General features: G+C 36.5%; 1 protein-coding gene across 10 annotated transcripts in view; it reads right to left on the reverse strand.

Annotated features, from left to right (window-relative positions):
* Positions 1 to 17401, reverse strand: part of GPC5 (glypican 5) — a 609707-nt gene that overhangs the window by 242496 nt on the left and 349810 nt on the right. The window contains exons 8-9 of one of the 10 annotated variants that reach the window (XM_077173562.1): positions 5084 to 5100; positions 4693 to 4895 (exon numbers count right to left, since the gene is read on the reverse strand). The exons of 7 other annotated variants lie outside the window; for them this stretch is intronic. In XM_077173562.1, the coding sequence (XP_077029677.1) occupies positions 4824 to 4895; positions 5084 to 5100 (89 nt within the window). In that variant the 3' untranslated portion in view covers positions 4693 to 4823. Of the gene's footprint in view, positions 1 to 4692; positions 4896 to 5083; positions 5101 to 14857; positions 14878 to 17401 lie in introns of those variants that run through there. 2 more of the 10 variants (XM_077173568.1, XM_077173569.1) reach the window with 2 other exon arrangements.

The raw sequence follows: 17401 nt of genomic DNA on the forward strand, positions 1-17401 counted from the left end.
ACAACATATTTGTGATAGCAATTAAATACTGTGTATCTGATCTGGTTCTCCATTACTCTTGAGTAACATAGGTTGAAACCTGTACAGTACATACAGCCCCCAGGATTTCTCTGTGTTTTCACCTACTCTCTGCTACACAATGAAGCTATGATACTAAAAATCATTCTTTAAAGGATAATTTAATTACAGCCTCAAATTTTCATTCTACAGTGAGAGTTAATTAAAAATCTATTATTGCTGATTTATTGGAAATACGAGTACTACTAGTTTTCTTCTTCATTTCACTTAATCTGTCTAAATAGGCAGATTACATGTCAAGAAGACACCTGGGTGCTATAGGTATGCAAATCTTTCTCTACAGGGAATTGTTTGGTTAAGTTTCCCATCATTGATTGGTTGGTTGAGTTTCCCAGCATTGCCCAATGATTGAAGGCATTTAACATTTTTGATTAAATCACCTTGGCACAAAGACCAGAACCATATTCATGAGGTTTGCTGATGACATTCTCATCACTATGGAGAAGGACTGGAACTTCTCACAGAAATAAATGGATCTTTCTGATGTATTAATAACAGTAATTGGATGAAAATCACCAATTGTATAGACTGACTGAAATAATTGGTGACTGAAGAGAAACAAAAAGAACTGTTTCTTGGGTTGGTTAACTACAATAACTACCATCAAATAACCATCAAATAAGGCAATGGTGGAGAGCAGCATTGGGCTGGCTGCATCACACAAAGTATTTTTAGCATAGTTCTGCAGGGTTTCTGTAAAACCACATTTTGAAACATACGAATTATTACCTCAGATTGGACTTGATACAAAGACAAATGAAAAAAAGCTGGTACTACCAGTCTACCAGTAGAGGTAGTGAATAAATTTGCACTACAAAACCAATGCATTGTGAATGGAATATAAGGTAGCCTTTGGCTGCCCCTAGTCCCAGCTGATTCCCTACTTATCAGGAAGCCTGTTTTCCCCAACATTTTAAGGGTGTTGTTGGGAAAAAAGGTATTTTTATAAATACAGTAAATTCAGATCAGCAAAGACTTTTGGGTAAGTCGAAAATCTAGGCTTTTAAAAACAGAGATCAATTAAATAAAATACATGCTATTCTGCACAATAATGGTATTTTCTTTATTTTTGCTCATGGAATAAGGTATTATTACCAAGAAGAATATTACCTGTGGTAGGGAAAGTAATATTATTAAGCTGACTTTCATAAAAGTGAATGCTAATTATAGCTGCTAATCCAATGAGACACATTTCAGAGGTGTGCATAATCACTACAAATTTCACCTTTCTGTGAATATATAATGAAGCATCAGAGACTTATTTCTAAGCATATCAACTTCTGTCAAGAGATTTTCATTACATCAAACATTGATTAAGCTAAACTTAGGTCTACCATGCAAGAGAAGGCTTTGAAGTGCTGGTAGGCATCATTTAAAATGTGTCTTTTCAGAGACCTCTATTACAGTGTGTGAAAAGGAAAGAAGGGAATATTGTCAACTTGCATAATGTACTTGAAAATTACAAAGTAGAAACTTTTGTGATTTTTTCTTAATTTGAAATCTGGAGACTGTGGGGAAGCAAAGGATAAGCAATGGAGGTAATTATAATTAATGCCTTTGATGGTTGTTGTTCTTAATCATAGAAAGCTTCTGTTAACAAACTGCAATAAGCTTGTCATGCTGTTAGGATCCATGTGGGATCTTGTGTGGAAACAAGAGCTAATACATGTACATACCCTGTATATACAGAAGAACATATACACACTGTACATATACATACTCTGATACAGGAGAATTCTTCCCTTTAAAGAGAAAATCTTCGGTAGTTTATGCAAGTTTCATATTACAGACATAGACAGATGCTATCCTGGTAATCTGGTCTCATCTGTGCCACAGAGTGTACATTTCTGTCACAGCAAGTTCTATTTATTCATTTGCTGAATAAAATACATGTATTGAATGAATACATGTATTCCAACATGCTGCACTGCATCTTTATCTGGTCCTGCCAAAACGAACTGCAGCACGTTCTCAGGACTGTGCGATGCTATATTTAAAATATTATCTTTCTGTTTTACATTGGCTGGTTTTGGGTGGGACAGAGCTAATTTTCTCCATAGTAACTGATATGGGGCTGGTTTGGATTTGTGTTGCAAACAGTGTTGATAACTCAGGGATGTTTCAGCTGTTGCTGAGCAGTGCTTGCATAGTCAGGGCCTTTTCTGCTCCTCATCCCAACCCCACCAGTGAGCCATCTGTGGCTGTGTGGGGACACTGGGAGGGGACACAGCTGGGGCAGCTGATCCCAGCTTATGAAAGGAATATCTAACACCATATAGTGCCATGTTTAGCATATAAAGATGGGGTAAAAATAAAAAAGGGAGTGATAGTTTTGAGTGATATTGGTTTTTTTTCCAAGTCACCATTATGTGTGATGAAGCTAGGCTTTCCTGGGGACAGCTGAATGCCTGCCTGCCCACTGTGAGTAGAGAATGAATTACTCAGTTTACAGTAGATTCTACTTTTGTAGTCAGTATAAGTACCCAAAGAATACAAAAATGGTACTCAATATTTCATTAATGCCCAGAGAGCCTTCTGTCTCCAAAAGCAATAAATCTTTTGAAAGAAAACAGAATAATTCTTCAGTTTGTAGGAGGATCCTGTGTTAAGTTAAGCTCATTTCTCACAGCACTGAGACACCATCTTCTTTCACTATTTCAAATAGCAGCTTAGAACACTATATCTTCCAGGAGCCATTGCTCCAAATTTTATTAAAAGCCTTTTTAACACAGTACTTTGCTTTGAGGAGTCTTATAGTTCTCAGTATAGTTCTCAGTCAGTATAGTTCTCAGTTAGTATAGTTCTCAGTCAAGGGAAAACCAAGGTGTTCAAAATAAAGCCTTTAAAGCAGTTACTATCAGGGTGTGGCCTCATGTATTACTTTTCACATTTAATAAGATTACCATTTTCTAGCCCTTTACTGTTACTATCCTGCTGAACCACTACATCACCACTTTATAAAACTCCATACACAAGTTTTCAAGTACTTGGTCCTGTTTGGGTTCCTGTTGTAGTCCAGCCCCTGGTGCTCTTATAGCCCTGATCAGCTGTCAGGGAGAAATGCAAAGGTAACTCTGAGGGATACAAGGACTGTAACTGAGGAATTACATGCTCCAGGTTAACTCTAAGTCAAGTAGTGTTAAGGAGGGTCATTTTGCAGCTTCCAAGGAGGATTCATGGGATGAAATACACATCCAAGCTGACTCCAAAGGCTCCTTCCTCAGACAATGGAGAGAAATGCTCTCAACTAGGAAATTATTCACCTCAATTCCAGGGACTCAGTTAAATTGCCTACATAAGTCTGCTGAAATTTGAGCTAGGATATCCCACATGATCTTCCACTGATGTGCCAGAAGGGAAAAATTCTGTTGCGGAACCTATAATATTGGGGTTGGGAGTTTTTTGGAAGCATCAGGAGAGCAGTTTCAAACATCTGCCAAACCCTAAGTTTTGGATTCCTTAAAGCATCTTAGATACCTTTAAAGCCCTCAAATTAGCTCTAGATGTCTACATGAGAATAAGATGTGCCCTAGCAGTGCTTATTCCTTTCCTTAACAAAGATGTTCAAGGGTAATTAGATCAGATACAGATGACTGGAGTCAAGTGAGATGAATACCACTCTCAGTGGTAATTAGGTACTGCTTTGAAAAACATCAGCCACAAAGTGCATAGGAGTGCTTCTATTACTCCTCTCCTACCCTGCCTGCAGCTATGCTGTAGCAACTGAAACTGCAGAACTTCCAGGTTATATACTGGGGAAATCATGGGGTGTCTGAATATTCTGGCTTGGGGGCAATTTGCCTCTGATATGGTGCATTTCATAATAGTCATCCTGTAAGTGGCATAAATACCACCCATTGTTCTTTCTCAGGGAAAGGTTCTATTAAACAAACTGTATTTGCAGATATGCAAGAATGATGTAGACATTTACTAGCAATAACAAGGCTATAAAAAATTCAGTCAGAACTTCCCTTTTTCTTTTTCACTCTATCCTTATCTTTTAAAATTGAACCTTAAATCAGTAATAAATACAATGCTCTTCACTGCTGCTTTGAATTAGTATTGTAGTTTATTACAATTGCACTGATCTAACAAGATTGTCTGGCCAGCTGTCAACAAACAACATAGACAGGAGAAAGAAAGGAAATTGAAATTAAGTCAAACAGACACAGTTGAAAAGTGCTAATTAGGATGTTTATAGATAATGCTGTAATTTTTGCTTTTCTACTATTTTTAAGACCATATTAAACTATGTAGAAGGCTTTTGGTCTAAGGACACATTTAAGGGTGACCTGGAGTGGTACAATTATGAGGTCTGTTTGTGCACCTCTGTGAGACAGGAAACCCTGCAGAAACTGAAGTGTGCCAACTAAACACTGTAATGGAGTTCCACGACCTGTATTATGTTTTGGGGATGTAATTTCAGTTTATGAAGTCTGAATGGAAGACCAGATTACTGGGAGAGGTCATGTCTGCTCCATGAAGTGCCAGAGCTGAAAGAACATTGTTCGAAGTAGCTTTACATAAGAAAGACTCCTGTTTGGCAGGATAGTTTCCAGCACTCTAGAACTGCTGCACATGATCTTCAAGGGCAAAATCAAGAGACTTTCAAAAGTAATTTCCAAAGAATCTTTATTTCATTGGATTTTTGGAACTGGCATATCTATATAAAATACTGTATCTCTAATTTCTTTTTTTTAATTATGCTCCTAATGTGGGGAGATTGCAGATGTAGCCTTACATGCTCATATTTGCTCATGAAAGTTTTGCTGATGAATTGCTTGCTTATTTCTGTCTTCAGTCCTGCCAATCACAATCTGGAATAAACATGTACATATTTTTTATTGAAATCTAAAAACATTGTGTAAAATGAAAATTAATCACAAAATTTCATTCAGTATATTAATAATACACTATTTTATTGGGATTCAAAGTACAATTAAACTGCTGAAGAAGCTACTGAACAGTAAAACACATTTTTTTTCCTTTAACTGAGAGCCAATACCTTAGAGGATAATATCCCTGTTAACAAAAAAAAAGGGAGATAATTAAAATCTTTATAAAGCATCTGTCATCCAGCTATACTCATTAGGGATTGAAAAACCACACAGATTATAAAACATGAAAAAAAAAGCAAATCTGAAGTTCTCCCCAAAATAAAACAGAAATATTAGAGAAAAATATATAATGGTCAAACCTTTGCATAAAAGCACAGATATATTAAACCAAAAATCCCCAAACCCCAAGCCTATAACTTAGAGTACGGTTCTGATGTGTAAACAAAACAATCACTATGTAACATTTCCTGAGAAAAAAACAGAATGATGAGATACAGTGTGGATCACAGATTATTGCACTTTAATTTCTAAATGAGCTTAGACATCTGTGAAATTAAAACCCCAGGGCGGACAATTTATGTGACACTATGTTGAGAAAGGAACAAAGCTTTGAGATGCAAATTCCATCTTTCCATTGCGTCAGACCAGGTAACCTTGCAAACAACCTTCACACAGCCCAGTCTTCTCCACTCTGACTGATGTCTCCCATATGTATCTATTTCTCCTCTGCGTTTTCCAATCAAGTTGACAGCAATTCCCAGTTCATTTTCTAAGGAGACTGATAAAAGCCAGGCTGGACCTGTACCTGTTATTAACCTCTCTTGTACCATTATTACTTATTTTTCTCCTTTGAGATAAGCGGTTGCATTGCACTTGCTGATCTTTGCATGTGATGTGTTATTGCATAAAAACGGTACTGCAAATGTCAGCCTGTTACTGGGTCATTAAAGTCAGGTCATGATATTTGAAAATTTGATGTTCTTAACCTTTTCAGGAATTAACCAACATATATTACGGGATTATTTATCTTTGTTTGTTGTTTTTGTCATGGTTGTTGTTGCTTACATCAATTATTCATGAACACAAGGGCATATATTATGCTATAAAAAGCCATGAAGTCTAATTGATTTATTCATATTATTGAAACTATGATTTAATCATTAATAGTGTTTACATATTTAGTTTCACTGGCCAGTTTGAGTCTCCTTCATCATTGTGAAGAAATAATTTTGAGCTTTGTATATGCACAGCTACTCGAATGTCTTCTATACATATACACAATAGCATGAGGTTGAATAGGATGGAAAATGGCCCCAAGCTGCAGCAGGGGAGGTTTACTTAAACACAAGGAAAAATTTCTTCACCAAAATGTTGGAACATTTCTGGCTGCCCAGAGAAGTGGTGGAGTCACCTTCCTTCGAGGTATTTAAAAAATGGGTAGATATGGGACCTTGTGGGCATGGTTTGGTGGTAGACCTGGCAGTGCTGGGTTAATGATTGAATTTGATCTAGAATATATTTTCCAGCTTAAATGATTCTTTGAATCTATTATTCTGTGATATCCTATTTTTCTAAGTGAAAATAAGGCTTTTTGGCCTATCATTAGCATTCCTGAATCTTCTTCAGTTATGTACACCTTCATGTTTGTTTAAAAAACAAGGCTAAATGACAGATATTTCTCATTTTCAATTGTAAACTAAAATATTTGATAAAATATGTGTTTGAAAATGATATTTTGCAGATATGAATGAACTGCAAATCTCAGGTAATGTTTGAAATACATCATATGATAGGCATTCTAAGATGCCAGAAATTATGACACTTTCTTATATAACTGCAGCTCCCAAAACCAAAAATCTATGAAGTTCATTAGTTTTTGCAGGCCCAGTATTATTTTGTGCCAACAGCTGAGGAAAAAAAACCAAAAAAGATAGTGTTCAAATACTTGCCATGTTTGTTTTGAATTGGGACCAAAATTCTTCTGAGAAGCCTTTCAGAGCAGAAGGTATGAACCCAGACTCCATCTTCTACTCACATAGTTTAATTTTCTAAATAAATCAATTCAAGATTTTTTTTCTTGAGTTCTCTGCATACCACATGGTTTCTCCAGACTTTTGTCTTCCTTTTGGGTATTACATTAAAATTATTCTTACATAAACAGCATACAAAGAATATTTTTTGCTAAGTGTATATCTATAAGTTTACTATATATATTTTAATTCATTTATTCAATATACTTGATGGAAAGATGTTATGTAGAAAGTCTTCTATGAGAACCTTCTTTGATTCCTAATATAATTTGAGTAAAGTTGCTAAACAGCCCTGTGTAGGTATCTTTTGCTAGATTTTATACATGCATTTATAGAGCAATAATGCTAACAGCATACTGGCCATCTGTCGTAGACATGTTTTATGGAAAATCCTTTCCTTAGGATTTTTCCTCCTGAGAAGCTGAGAGGCCTCAGGAACAAAATGTTAACAATGGTTATCTGCTGCTGTGGAATGCAACAGGTGGATCTGTGATTGGCTCATGTTGGTTGTTTCTAATTAATGGCCAATCACAGTCAGCTGGCTTGGACTCTCTGTCAGAGACAGAAGCTTTTGTTATCATTCCTTCTTTTTCTATTCTTAGCTAGCCTTCTAATGAAATCCTTTCTTCTAGTCCTTTTAGTATAGTTTTAATGTAATATATATAATAAAAGAATAAATCAAGCCTTCTGAAACATGGAGTCAGATCCTTGTATCTTCCCTCACCCAAAAACCCCTGTGGACACCGTCACAGCCATCTACTGTCCAGCTTTAAGAAATGAATTGTTATTCTTCAAAACCAAGAAAATATCTTTTTTTTTCCTGGTATTTTCTTCATGGATAAATACTCTTGAAAATTTAAGACAACTACCAAAGGAACAAATCACTTTTTACAGTGACAATATTTAAATTCATTTAAATCAGGCTGTTTACAATACCCTATTAGAGAAGATGATTTGTGTGTCTTTTTCACACTCCTGAGAACTACCAGTGAAACAGGGCCATTTTATAAAACATCATTAAAACAATCAGCAGTTTTTAAACTCAAAATATGAACTGTAAGAATGCATCCTGTCGTTAAAGCAATCACTCTTGTTTAGGAGAAAAATGGGACAAAGCTGTCATAACTTGTAAGCAAAATAAGCTACTAAAAAAAATAAAATCACAGATTAATGATTCTAGCAGTCATGAAGATGTAAGTTCCAGAAGTGATTTATTACCTTTCTGGGGAGGTGAATGGGCAAAGTGTGATAAACTAATTGCAAGTATGGGTATTTTTATGGAAAGCTTTTGCTTCATGTCAGCTCAATATGCTGTTGCCTCAGTTGCTGATGTGACACAACCAACCAGGAACAGTGAGAGATGCATCAAAAAGCCATTCACAGAGGGAAATATACTATTCTTCCTGGTAGTCCTGGTGGAGAAGCTGACTCCAAAATGCTAGCAGTATGGCTCTTCAGAGAAAGCAGAATATGCCTTCACTCATTCTTCTGGGTCATTTTCTACAGTAAACTTCTTTTGTCATTTGTTATTGTGTTATTACTACCAATGCAATCCAAAATCAGTGGAATGCTCATTAGAGATTTTTTTTTTCCTTAAGAAACCCTCATTCTTTCATGTTTTTCTCAGACCAATGGACCAAGGCTATATATTTCATGGGTGGCTTGATCCCATCCATCAACAAATCTTTTAAACCTTTGAATTTCTTTTTAAGACAGTGTGTATCTTCAGCATATTAGGACAGGGCTGCCTAATTTACCTTTACTTTTGAAATAAACATTCCTCTGGAGTTTTGACCATTTCTTCAGGGAAATATTCCCCAGACACACTTGAGAGATAAATTGTCTAAATGAACTTTTTAATAACTTTTTACACAGTATCTAATTGTGGACTAGCCTAGCAGGCAGCCTCAGCAGGTGCATTTCTATCAAAATAATTTCACTGCATTTTCTATATAATTGAATTGACTAAGTTCTGCTGCATCATGATGTTTTCTCTCATTATAATGACAGCTGTGATATATTACAAGTTAGTTCTTGAGGAGGAGAAAAAAGTGAGATGAAAAAATGTACATTTCAACCATAATTTTTCAAACCAAGCATCCAAGGGAGGAAAAAAAATCAAGCAACAAATCATTACCCCAAGATAGGAAGCAAATAATCTTGAAAGGCAAATATTTTTGTTCCAGATGTACCTAGACTTTCTTTGGAACATTTAGAATATTTAGAGTAATAAAAAATTCCTTTAACATTAGTATGTGCCCTCAAAATATTATTCCTTGTGGTAGAAGAAAAAAAAAATTACCACCCTAGAGAAACTCATGGTGTTCTTCAGTTTCTTAGCAGTGAAATTAGTCCTGAAGTTCTTCCTGGTGGTGTAAATAAGGCTTTCTTTCACTTTTTTTTTTTACCAGGAACACACATTCCAAAACATTTGATAAATATAAGCAGAAAATATATTGATCATCTGAGTGTCATACTGTAACTGCAATTTGCAGCCATTAAGAAAGTGCCCTAAGAATAACTAACTCTTTAAAAAGCAGAGCTTATTTACTAAAAGAAAAAAAAGTAAAATTATTCTGTATGTACATCTGTTTTCAAAAAAGTACAAGGAGTAATTTGCTGTCTTTGAGAATGGTGATCATAGAATTAAAAGTAGCTTTTATACTCCACTGTGTTGAAGGAGTGTGTTCAACTGTCTAATAGTCAGAAATAAGATTCCTCAAATAGGACTTATTTTACTACCATAATTGTGACTTCTTATTCTGAATATTACTTTCTCTTTGCATTTGTAAGCATACATGGCACAACGCATTACGAATTAATAACATTATTGGGCTATTGAGTAACTAATTACTTTCTCATTAATAGTTCTCAAAGAATTCACTCATTTCATCTGAACTGAGAAACTGCTGTTTTTACAAGCAGCTTTTTAATGCTTATTGGAAGAAGCATTTATATTATTACTTTATACCCCCTCAAAACATGTTGCCTCTTGTCAAAACCTTTTAGATACATTGAACTACTGCTTTTCACTACTCAATGCAGTACTTTTGAAAACAGAAAGAATGATGGAATGAGATGCCAAAGGGAAAAATTCAGTTGTGGCAGAAAGGCAGGCCCAAGGAAGAAAAATGTAAATTAGTTGTGTTCATCTTAGGCAATGCCTTCCACTCATAGCTGAGTGTATGTGCTTCTTTCATAGTCCTTCATCTGAATGACATGCAGACCATATGCACTTCTCAGTGGTCAACAGCCTATTCCCAGCTCTGAAGTGCTCCCCTTTGCCTCTAGTGCCAGCTAAAGGTTCAGGCATGAGATGGTAGAATGCAAGAGAAAGCTCTCAGGAAATAGAAAATGCATTATTGTAGGGATATTGTTGTCCCAAGGGTAATTCTTCAGATTTGCTGCTTGTTCACTGCAATGACTGAATTTTTTTTCAAGAAAGCTGAAAGCAGGAACGGACTTCAACATGTAGCCTATAATTCTGCCTTTAGTGGCAAAGCCCATTCCAGGCTGGAGAGGGGACCAAGCCCTTGATCTCCATTGATTCAGATAAAAGTTTATAAACCCACCATATACCTAGACAAAAACACCTTTTGAGAAGTCAGAAGTATCCAAAACCTCCATTGGGGTTGGCATATATATTGCAGAAGTCTTGTGAGAGGCCTGTGTACTTCTGGGCCAGCAGAAGGAGAAGAAAATTGAATCTTAGAACACATTAAACACCATAATTACAACAACTGGACCATGACATAAGTGTCTGTAGGTGAGTTAGGTCAGGGGATGCCCAGAACCTGCTGCTCTCATGCAGACACTATATTTGGGCACTGCCTGATTAGCTTGGGACAAATGAATAAAGAACTTACATTTGGTTACTTCATTGTAAATGCCTACAATCTGGAAGCTTTACTTGGAGCACAGCTCAATCAATCACTTGACTGATCACTGATCTTTCTATCATAAAACAAGAATTCTGGCTAGTGTCTCTTGGAATTTGTTGAAAAGAAAATTGGAATACTACAGAAAAGAGAAAGGGAGGTAAAATAATGGAAATATATTAAGAGCAGCATTTTCAAAAATTTTAGGAATTAATTCTTCAAGAAAGTATCCATTTATTTCCAAGCATTTATGAAATGTTTTCACAGATTTGTGGAAGGACATTGTATAGGAAGCAGGGCAAATTTTACAGTTGTTATTGTTCATTTTTTACAGACATAAATAACTTACAAAAGCTGCCGATCAGTGCTTTCTCTAGCAGAACTTTAGTGCACACATGAAGTAGAAAAATGCATTTAAATGATAACACAAATCTGATTTAATAAAGTCTTGGCACACACCTTAATATGATACCTGACATTTACTAAAGTCACATAAAATATAGACTGTCTGTATTATTTACTGTTGGACAGTTTATTGATGTAGTAGCTAATTAGCTATGAGAATCTGAAGGTTTTCTGCTATGCACTAGTATTGCTGAATTTTGTAAAGGAACTATTTTTCTTTCATTTTTGTCCTTGTCAATAACACTCTTGCTTCTCTAATTCTATCTATGGCCACAAGGGAATTTTTATAATCTCAGTGAATGATCAGAAAAAATTTATGTTAATTTATATCAATTTCTTAGCACTTCATGTTGAATAGTCTCATTTAAAAAGAAATATTTATTTAAAGGTAGGGTTTTTTTATTTCTAGTATCTGAGCACCTAATTTTGACTCTTCCATAATAAAGATATTTCATAAATTATCTGCTTGTATCAAATCATCTTGGAAGATATTATCTCAAAACCTGCTTTGTCACTTACCACTTTTCCCCAAAGTATTACATAGTATTCCAGATAGGTCTTTACCTACATTTCTTTCATTTTCCAGTTTCATATATTATGAGGACTTCCAGATATGAAAAAATCACTGTAAAACAGCAATTCCATTGCACATGAAAAGCTGCTTTCACTTTAAATTGTTTTACCTGTCCTGAAAACAACTACAGATCTAAGGAAGTGAAAGGATTAAGGGAATTGATATGGTTTTAGGGGACCTACTAATCACGACCTTAAATTGGACAGGGGTTTAAATCACGATTAAAATTACATGGACTAGGGTCAAAGAGGGCACCTCTCAGACAAGTGTGTGGTTCATCTGATCTACAACAAAAGTGTCTAATGTGTGCTTTTATGCACTGCATGCAGGAGCTTTTGGATGAACCAGACTGTATTGGGTTTGCATGGCCAAACTTTGATAGCAGGGGTTCTACAGGGGTGGTGTCTGTGAGAAGCTCCAGGAGCTTCCCCCATGTCTGGCAGAGGCCAATCCCTGACAGCTCCAGGATAGACCCTGCTGGCCAAGGCTGGGCTGATAAGAAATGACAGTAATGCCTCCGTGATAACATTGTTAAGAAGGGAAAAAAGTCATTGTGGGGTGAGAACATGTGAGAGGAACAGCTCTGCAGACACCAAGGTCAGTGCAGAAGGAGGGGCAGGAGGTGCTGCAGGTGCCAGAGCTGAGATTCCCCTGCAGCCCCTGGTGCAGCCAGCCCATGGTGAGGCAGCTGCGTCCCTGCAGCCCATGGAGGTCCCTGGGGATACAGAGATCCACCCTCAGCCCATGGAGGACACCCACACCAGGGCAGGTGTGTGCCTGGGAGGAGGAGGCTGTGACCCCCCCTGTGCTGGGCAGGGTCCTGCAGACCCGTGGAGAGAGGAGCCCACACACTGGAGCAGGTTTGCTGGCAGGATTGTGACCCTGTGAAGGGACCCACATGGAGCAGGCTGTGCCTGAAGGACTGCACCCCATGGGAGAGGGACCCATGCTGCAGCAGTTTTGGGAGGACTTGTGGGACGGACTCACATTGCAGCAGTTTGCAGAGAGCTGCTGCTTGTGGCAGGGACCCCACGGTGCAGCAGGGGAAGGACTCCTCTCCCTGATCTGCAGGAGAAGCCTCAGGTCATGAACCATAATCCCCATTGCCTGTCTCTCTCTGCCACTGGGGGAGGAGGTTGAGCTAGGGAGAAGAAAGGGGGAAAGTGTTTTTAAGGTATATTTTACTACTCATTATCATGCTCTGATTTTGTTAGTAATAAATTTAATTAATATGTCTAAGTTTAGCCCGGTTTGCCCATGATGGTATTTGGTGAGTGACTTCTCTCTCTGTCCTTATCTCAGTTGATGAACCCTTCATTATATTTATCTCCCCTGTCCACCTGCTTAGGGGAGTGATAGAGTGGCTCTGGTGGGTGCCTGGCCTCCAGTGAGGGTCAACAGACTAAAAAGTCATAATGGGAACAGAAACAAACCCCCAGTTTTTCCATCCCCCCAGGAACAGTTGTATTATCCTGCAGAACTACCAGGACTTCTGTTCCTTGATTTCAGTTTTGCCCTTTGCACCTCACACTGCTGGCTGTGCAGTGGCACAGCTTTACCAGAAGGACATCGTGCCTGTGTGCTCCGTGCTTGAGAACTCTCAGACTCTCATGAGGATTCAAGTTTAAAGCCCCTGGGGACAGGAACAAAAAGCTCTAGATATTCCAGTCCTGAAGCTCTACTTCACCACTCAGATAACAACTTTTTGTTGAGAAAATTTTGGCATGTCAGCATACACTATAGTGTCTCCTAAAATGCAAACTATGTCATAAAAAGTGAGATGCTGATGAAACTCCCTGAGTAGAGATAGGAACAAGCTGATCTATGTGACCCTATCAATGTATCTTAAAAGCTGATGTGCCATTTCTTTTCACATTTTGCCACAGACCAGATGTGCTTTGATATGCAACATGTTTGAACAGCTAATTAATATTTAAAAGTGTCATTCTGGCATAATCTGTATAAACGTACATTTGGAATTCACAACATCCTGTCAAATACAATTTTTTAAAAATTGTATTCAGTAAAATGGTTATGAATGCCTATATGGGTTGCAAATATTTTATTGAAAAAAACACAGGGATTTTTTCTGTAATTTTTGCTATTTCTTCCTTCAGAAAATGAGATTCACCTTCAAGTATATAAATGCAGGGAAAAAAATATTTCCAATTAACAGCCTTTTGAAAAAAATCCATTACATCTATTTTCTTAAAAGTAGTAGGTTTCTCCTTCAAAGTCAGAAGTCATTACCAAAAACTTCCTAGAATAATTTCATTTCAATTTAAGTACAAATTTTAAGATTAAACCATCTCTCATTGAAGAAAAGGGATGCAGTAATTTTATAGTTTTGTAGAAAAGAGAAACAAAATTATATCTTCACTTACAAAAGTATACCTAGTTTACATATATATTTAATACTTACATAATCATATTTAGAGTAAACTATAGCTAAATAAAGAATTTACACATTTAAAATCCCAGTGGTATTATTTCCTTAAGAAGTGTTTCTCAGACATGCTCTATTTACTGTCATGCTCAGTGGTTGGTTGCCTTTTTAGCTTTACCAGTTCTTGAACTGGTTTTGAGTTTTAACAGTTCTCTGAGTGGAAGAATGTGGATGTTCAAAAACTCCTTAAATTCTATAGCAAACATCTTCAGGAGCTTTTCTGCAACACTTGGTGGGGTACAGCTACAATCAAAGAAGACCAACCACAACATTTCCTTTTTAGCCAAATAGTTAACACTAAATATAAGCCACTTACGGCTTTGTAACTTTTCTCAAACAGCTATATTCAAGATTTCAGAAAGCATAATAAATGTATCTGTGAGTATAAGTGTAATCAAAAATAGCTTTCCTAGCAGAAATTAGGTTGAGTACATTTTTAATCCAAATGTACCAATAAGTAATAACAGTACATTAAAAAATCAGTAAGATAACGCACCTACTAACTTTTCATTAAATCAGGACAGTTTGTGGGACTTAATAACTTATCTTAAAAACAAAATTTCTTGTAAGTGGCACAACTCTATTTTCGTACTGGCTCTAGGAGCTCCAGGTATGATTAGACACTAAACTATAAATAAATAAATAAATAAATAAATAAATAAAGTGCAATCATATCCTTTGAAGGAAAAAAGCATGATAAAGGAAGAGATGTTGACATTCAGGAGACCTTTTTCTCCCTGAATCTGCTGTTATAGCAATGTAAATTACAGCATTAGCTCATGAACTGTTTCAAAAGCAGACTTTCAAAGGTGATCACTTGAGTTTATTAAGGACATTTCCACTGTTCTCAAAATATGTCATTGAAACAACTTTGTGTTTTCTGTAGCAAACAATTATGTATTGTTGGATTGCTGTGTTGAAAAGTTTAAACCTTTCATCTTTGATGCTCTTGCATTTCAGAGAAATGTGAACTCTATTTACTGTATGAAGTTTCTAAAGCTCTTCCCTGTGGGAGACAGACTTTACATAAACATAAGATGCTGCATCACAAAACTGGAGAAATCTTCCTTTATTCATATTCTGTTCATATTTCTGTTCATACTGACTCCTAATGAAGTAAATGGGAATGTTGCCACTGACGTTTTTAGATCTGGAATTTGACTCCTCAAATTTGTTTCCTCTTACCTTCAAGAATCCCAAAGCATTCTTATCCCTTTTTTAGACTCCTTCTTTACTTATAGATCCTTCTTTAGTTATAGATCCTTCTTTACTTATAGACTCCTCAGACTCCTTCTTTACTTATACATCCTTCCCTCACTAATTCCCTCTCAGGTAGAAAGAAGACAGTGTATCTGCAAACTCATTTTTTGTTTCCATTAAGGTCTAGACCACAAGGCACTTGGTAATGTCTCTGCTTGTCTGTATCACATATAACTCTCAGGTTCCTTCCCTAAGTGAACTACAGCCCTCAGCTAGCATTTTTTTCCTTGATTTTATGTCTAAATTGCTCCTTTTGCTCTCCCTGTTATGATTAAAAGCTTCCTTAAGTGAAAGAGCATTCTAATTTTTTTTAATGTCATCACTTTGAAAATGCTTAATCTGAGCAACTGTGGCCATATTACATTATCTCTGTGATATATTACATATCTCTGTGATAGTTCTCTGTACAGCACATGGACAGGAGCAGAGATTGCTGGAGTCCAGTTCATTCTTTAATAGATGTCTGAACTGTGTTACATGAGTTAAGGAGTGTGTACCAGACTAGGTAAGGTGAAGGTGAGGAATTGTAGTATACACCAAAGAGTAGACTGGGGATGTGGTTTGCTTCAGAGTAAGCTACAGACCTGCAAGTAACTGCTTCAGGAGCTCTAAAGCAACAGGGCTGAGCAGTCTTCACTATGGTTGTGTAAGTATGGAGAGGATTCTGGAGTGGGTCATATACACTAACATGACAGCATTACTCTACACTTTACCAAGAGATGTGCTATAGGTAGGCAAGGGGCAAAGCCCAGCTCTCTTTTGCATCCTCACTTATCCAATATCACTGTAGCTACATGAAGTATGAAGTCATGATTTATATGAAATTTCAGTTAAGTTTTTGGCCTCTAAGTTCATGTTAAAAAAGAAAGATTAAGATCCAGGAGATGTTAGAACTGACAATTTACTGTATATATCTGGTAACTTGGAAAAGCCTGTGAGAGATAGGGGCTGCACTGAAAAGGAAACCATTTGTGTTCCTCTGCCACTGGACTCCTGCTGAATGCCTGGCTTTGGTAGCTGGATACTGTGAAGCTGAATTGACAACTAATCCAATGAACTTTCATCTCCAAAGAACATGAACCCCTTCAGCCTCTTCCAGTATAAAAGAGATTACTTCTGTTGTAAGGCAAAGAACAAATATCTTTTTAATTTCTTGCAGTCAATGACTTCTAACTGCATTATAATCTTTGCCTTTTGGTTTTGGAGCAAGTACTCCAAATAAACTCCCATACAAGTTGCTGTAATCTAATTCCTGTTAAAAGAAGTTATAGACAAACTGACATAGATAAAATGCATTTTTGAAGAAGATCGTGGATAAAATATATGTTTGATATTCTTCCTTCCATTATGCCCTTTACTACATTTTGCAATATCAATAACCTAATAACATAGGAGTAAATCCCTCTCTTCAGTGCACTATTCAACTATAAAAATAGGAAAACTTGAATTTTTTTTCAAAATATTATAAACCAGACCTGTGACTATTATAAAGAAATTAATGAGAATAACCCTTATAATAGATGTGTTTTTAAAACAAAGCAAATTTTTGGAGAAAAAATTGTTTTTAAATTCTACCCACTACCCATTTATTTTAACCCCTTTTTTCACTGCCACTTTTCCCTTCTAATAATTCTGTATTTTTTCCATATTTTTATCCTAAATATATAAACCTTTCAATACAGATTGCAATCCTGAAATTGAACTAGCCTACCTTATTCATCTGGCCTGCTCCTATGGGTCTAAATATCCACTGGCATCTGGTAACAAGGCAGCCTGCAGCACTGGAACAGGAAATGCTATGAAATCATAGTAGTGAAGATATCATTTAATGGGGGCCATGTGTACAATCCACTGTGCAAGTTTGCTTGTTCTTTAAACAAAATAATCACCAT

Source organism: Agelaius phoeniceus, chromosome 2 (genome assembly GCF_051311805.1).
Source record: "Agelaius phoeniceus isolate bAgePho1 chromosome 2, bAgePho1.hap1, whole genome shotgun sequence".
NCBI lineage: Eukaryota > Metazoa > Chordata > Aves > Passeriformes > Icteridae > Agelaius > Agelaius phoeniceus.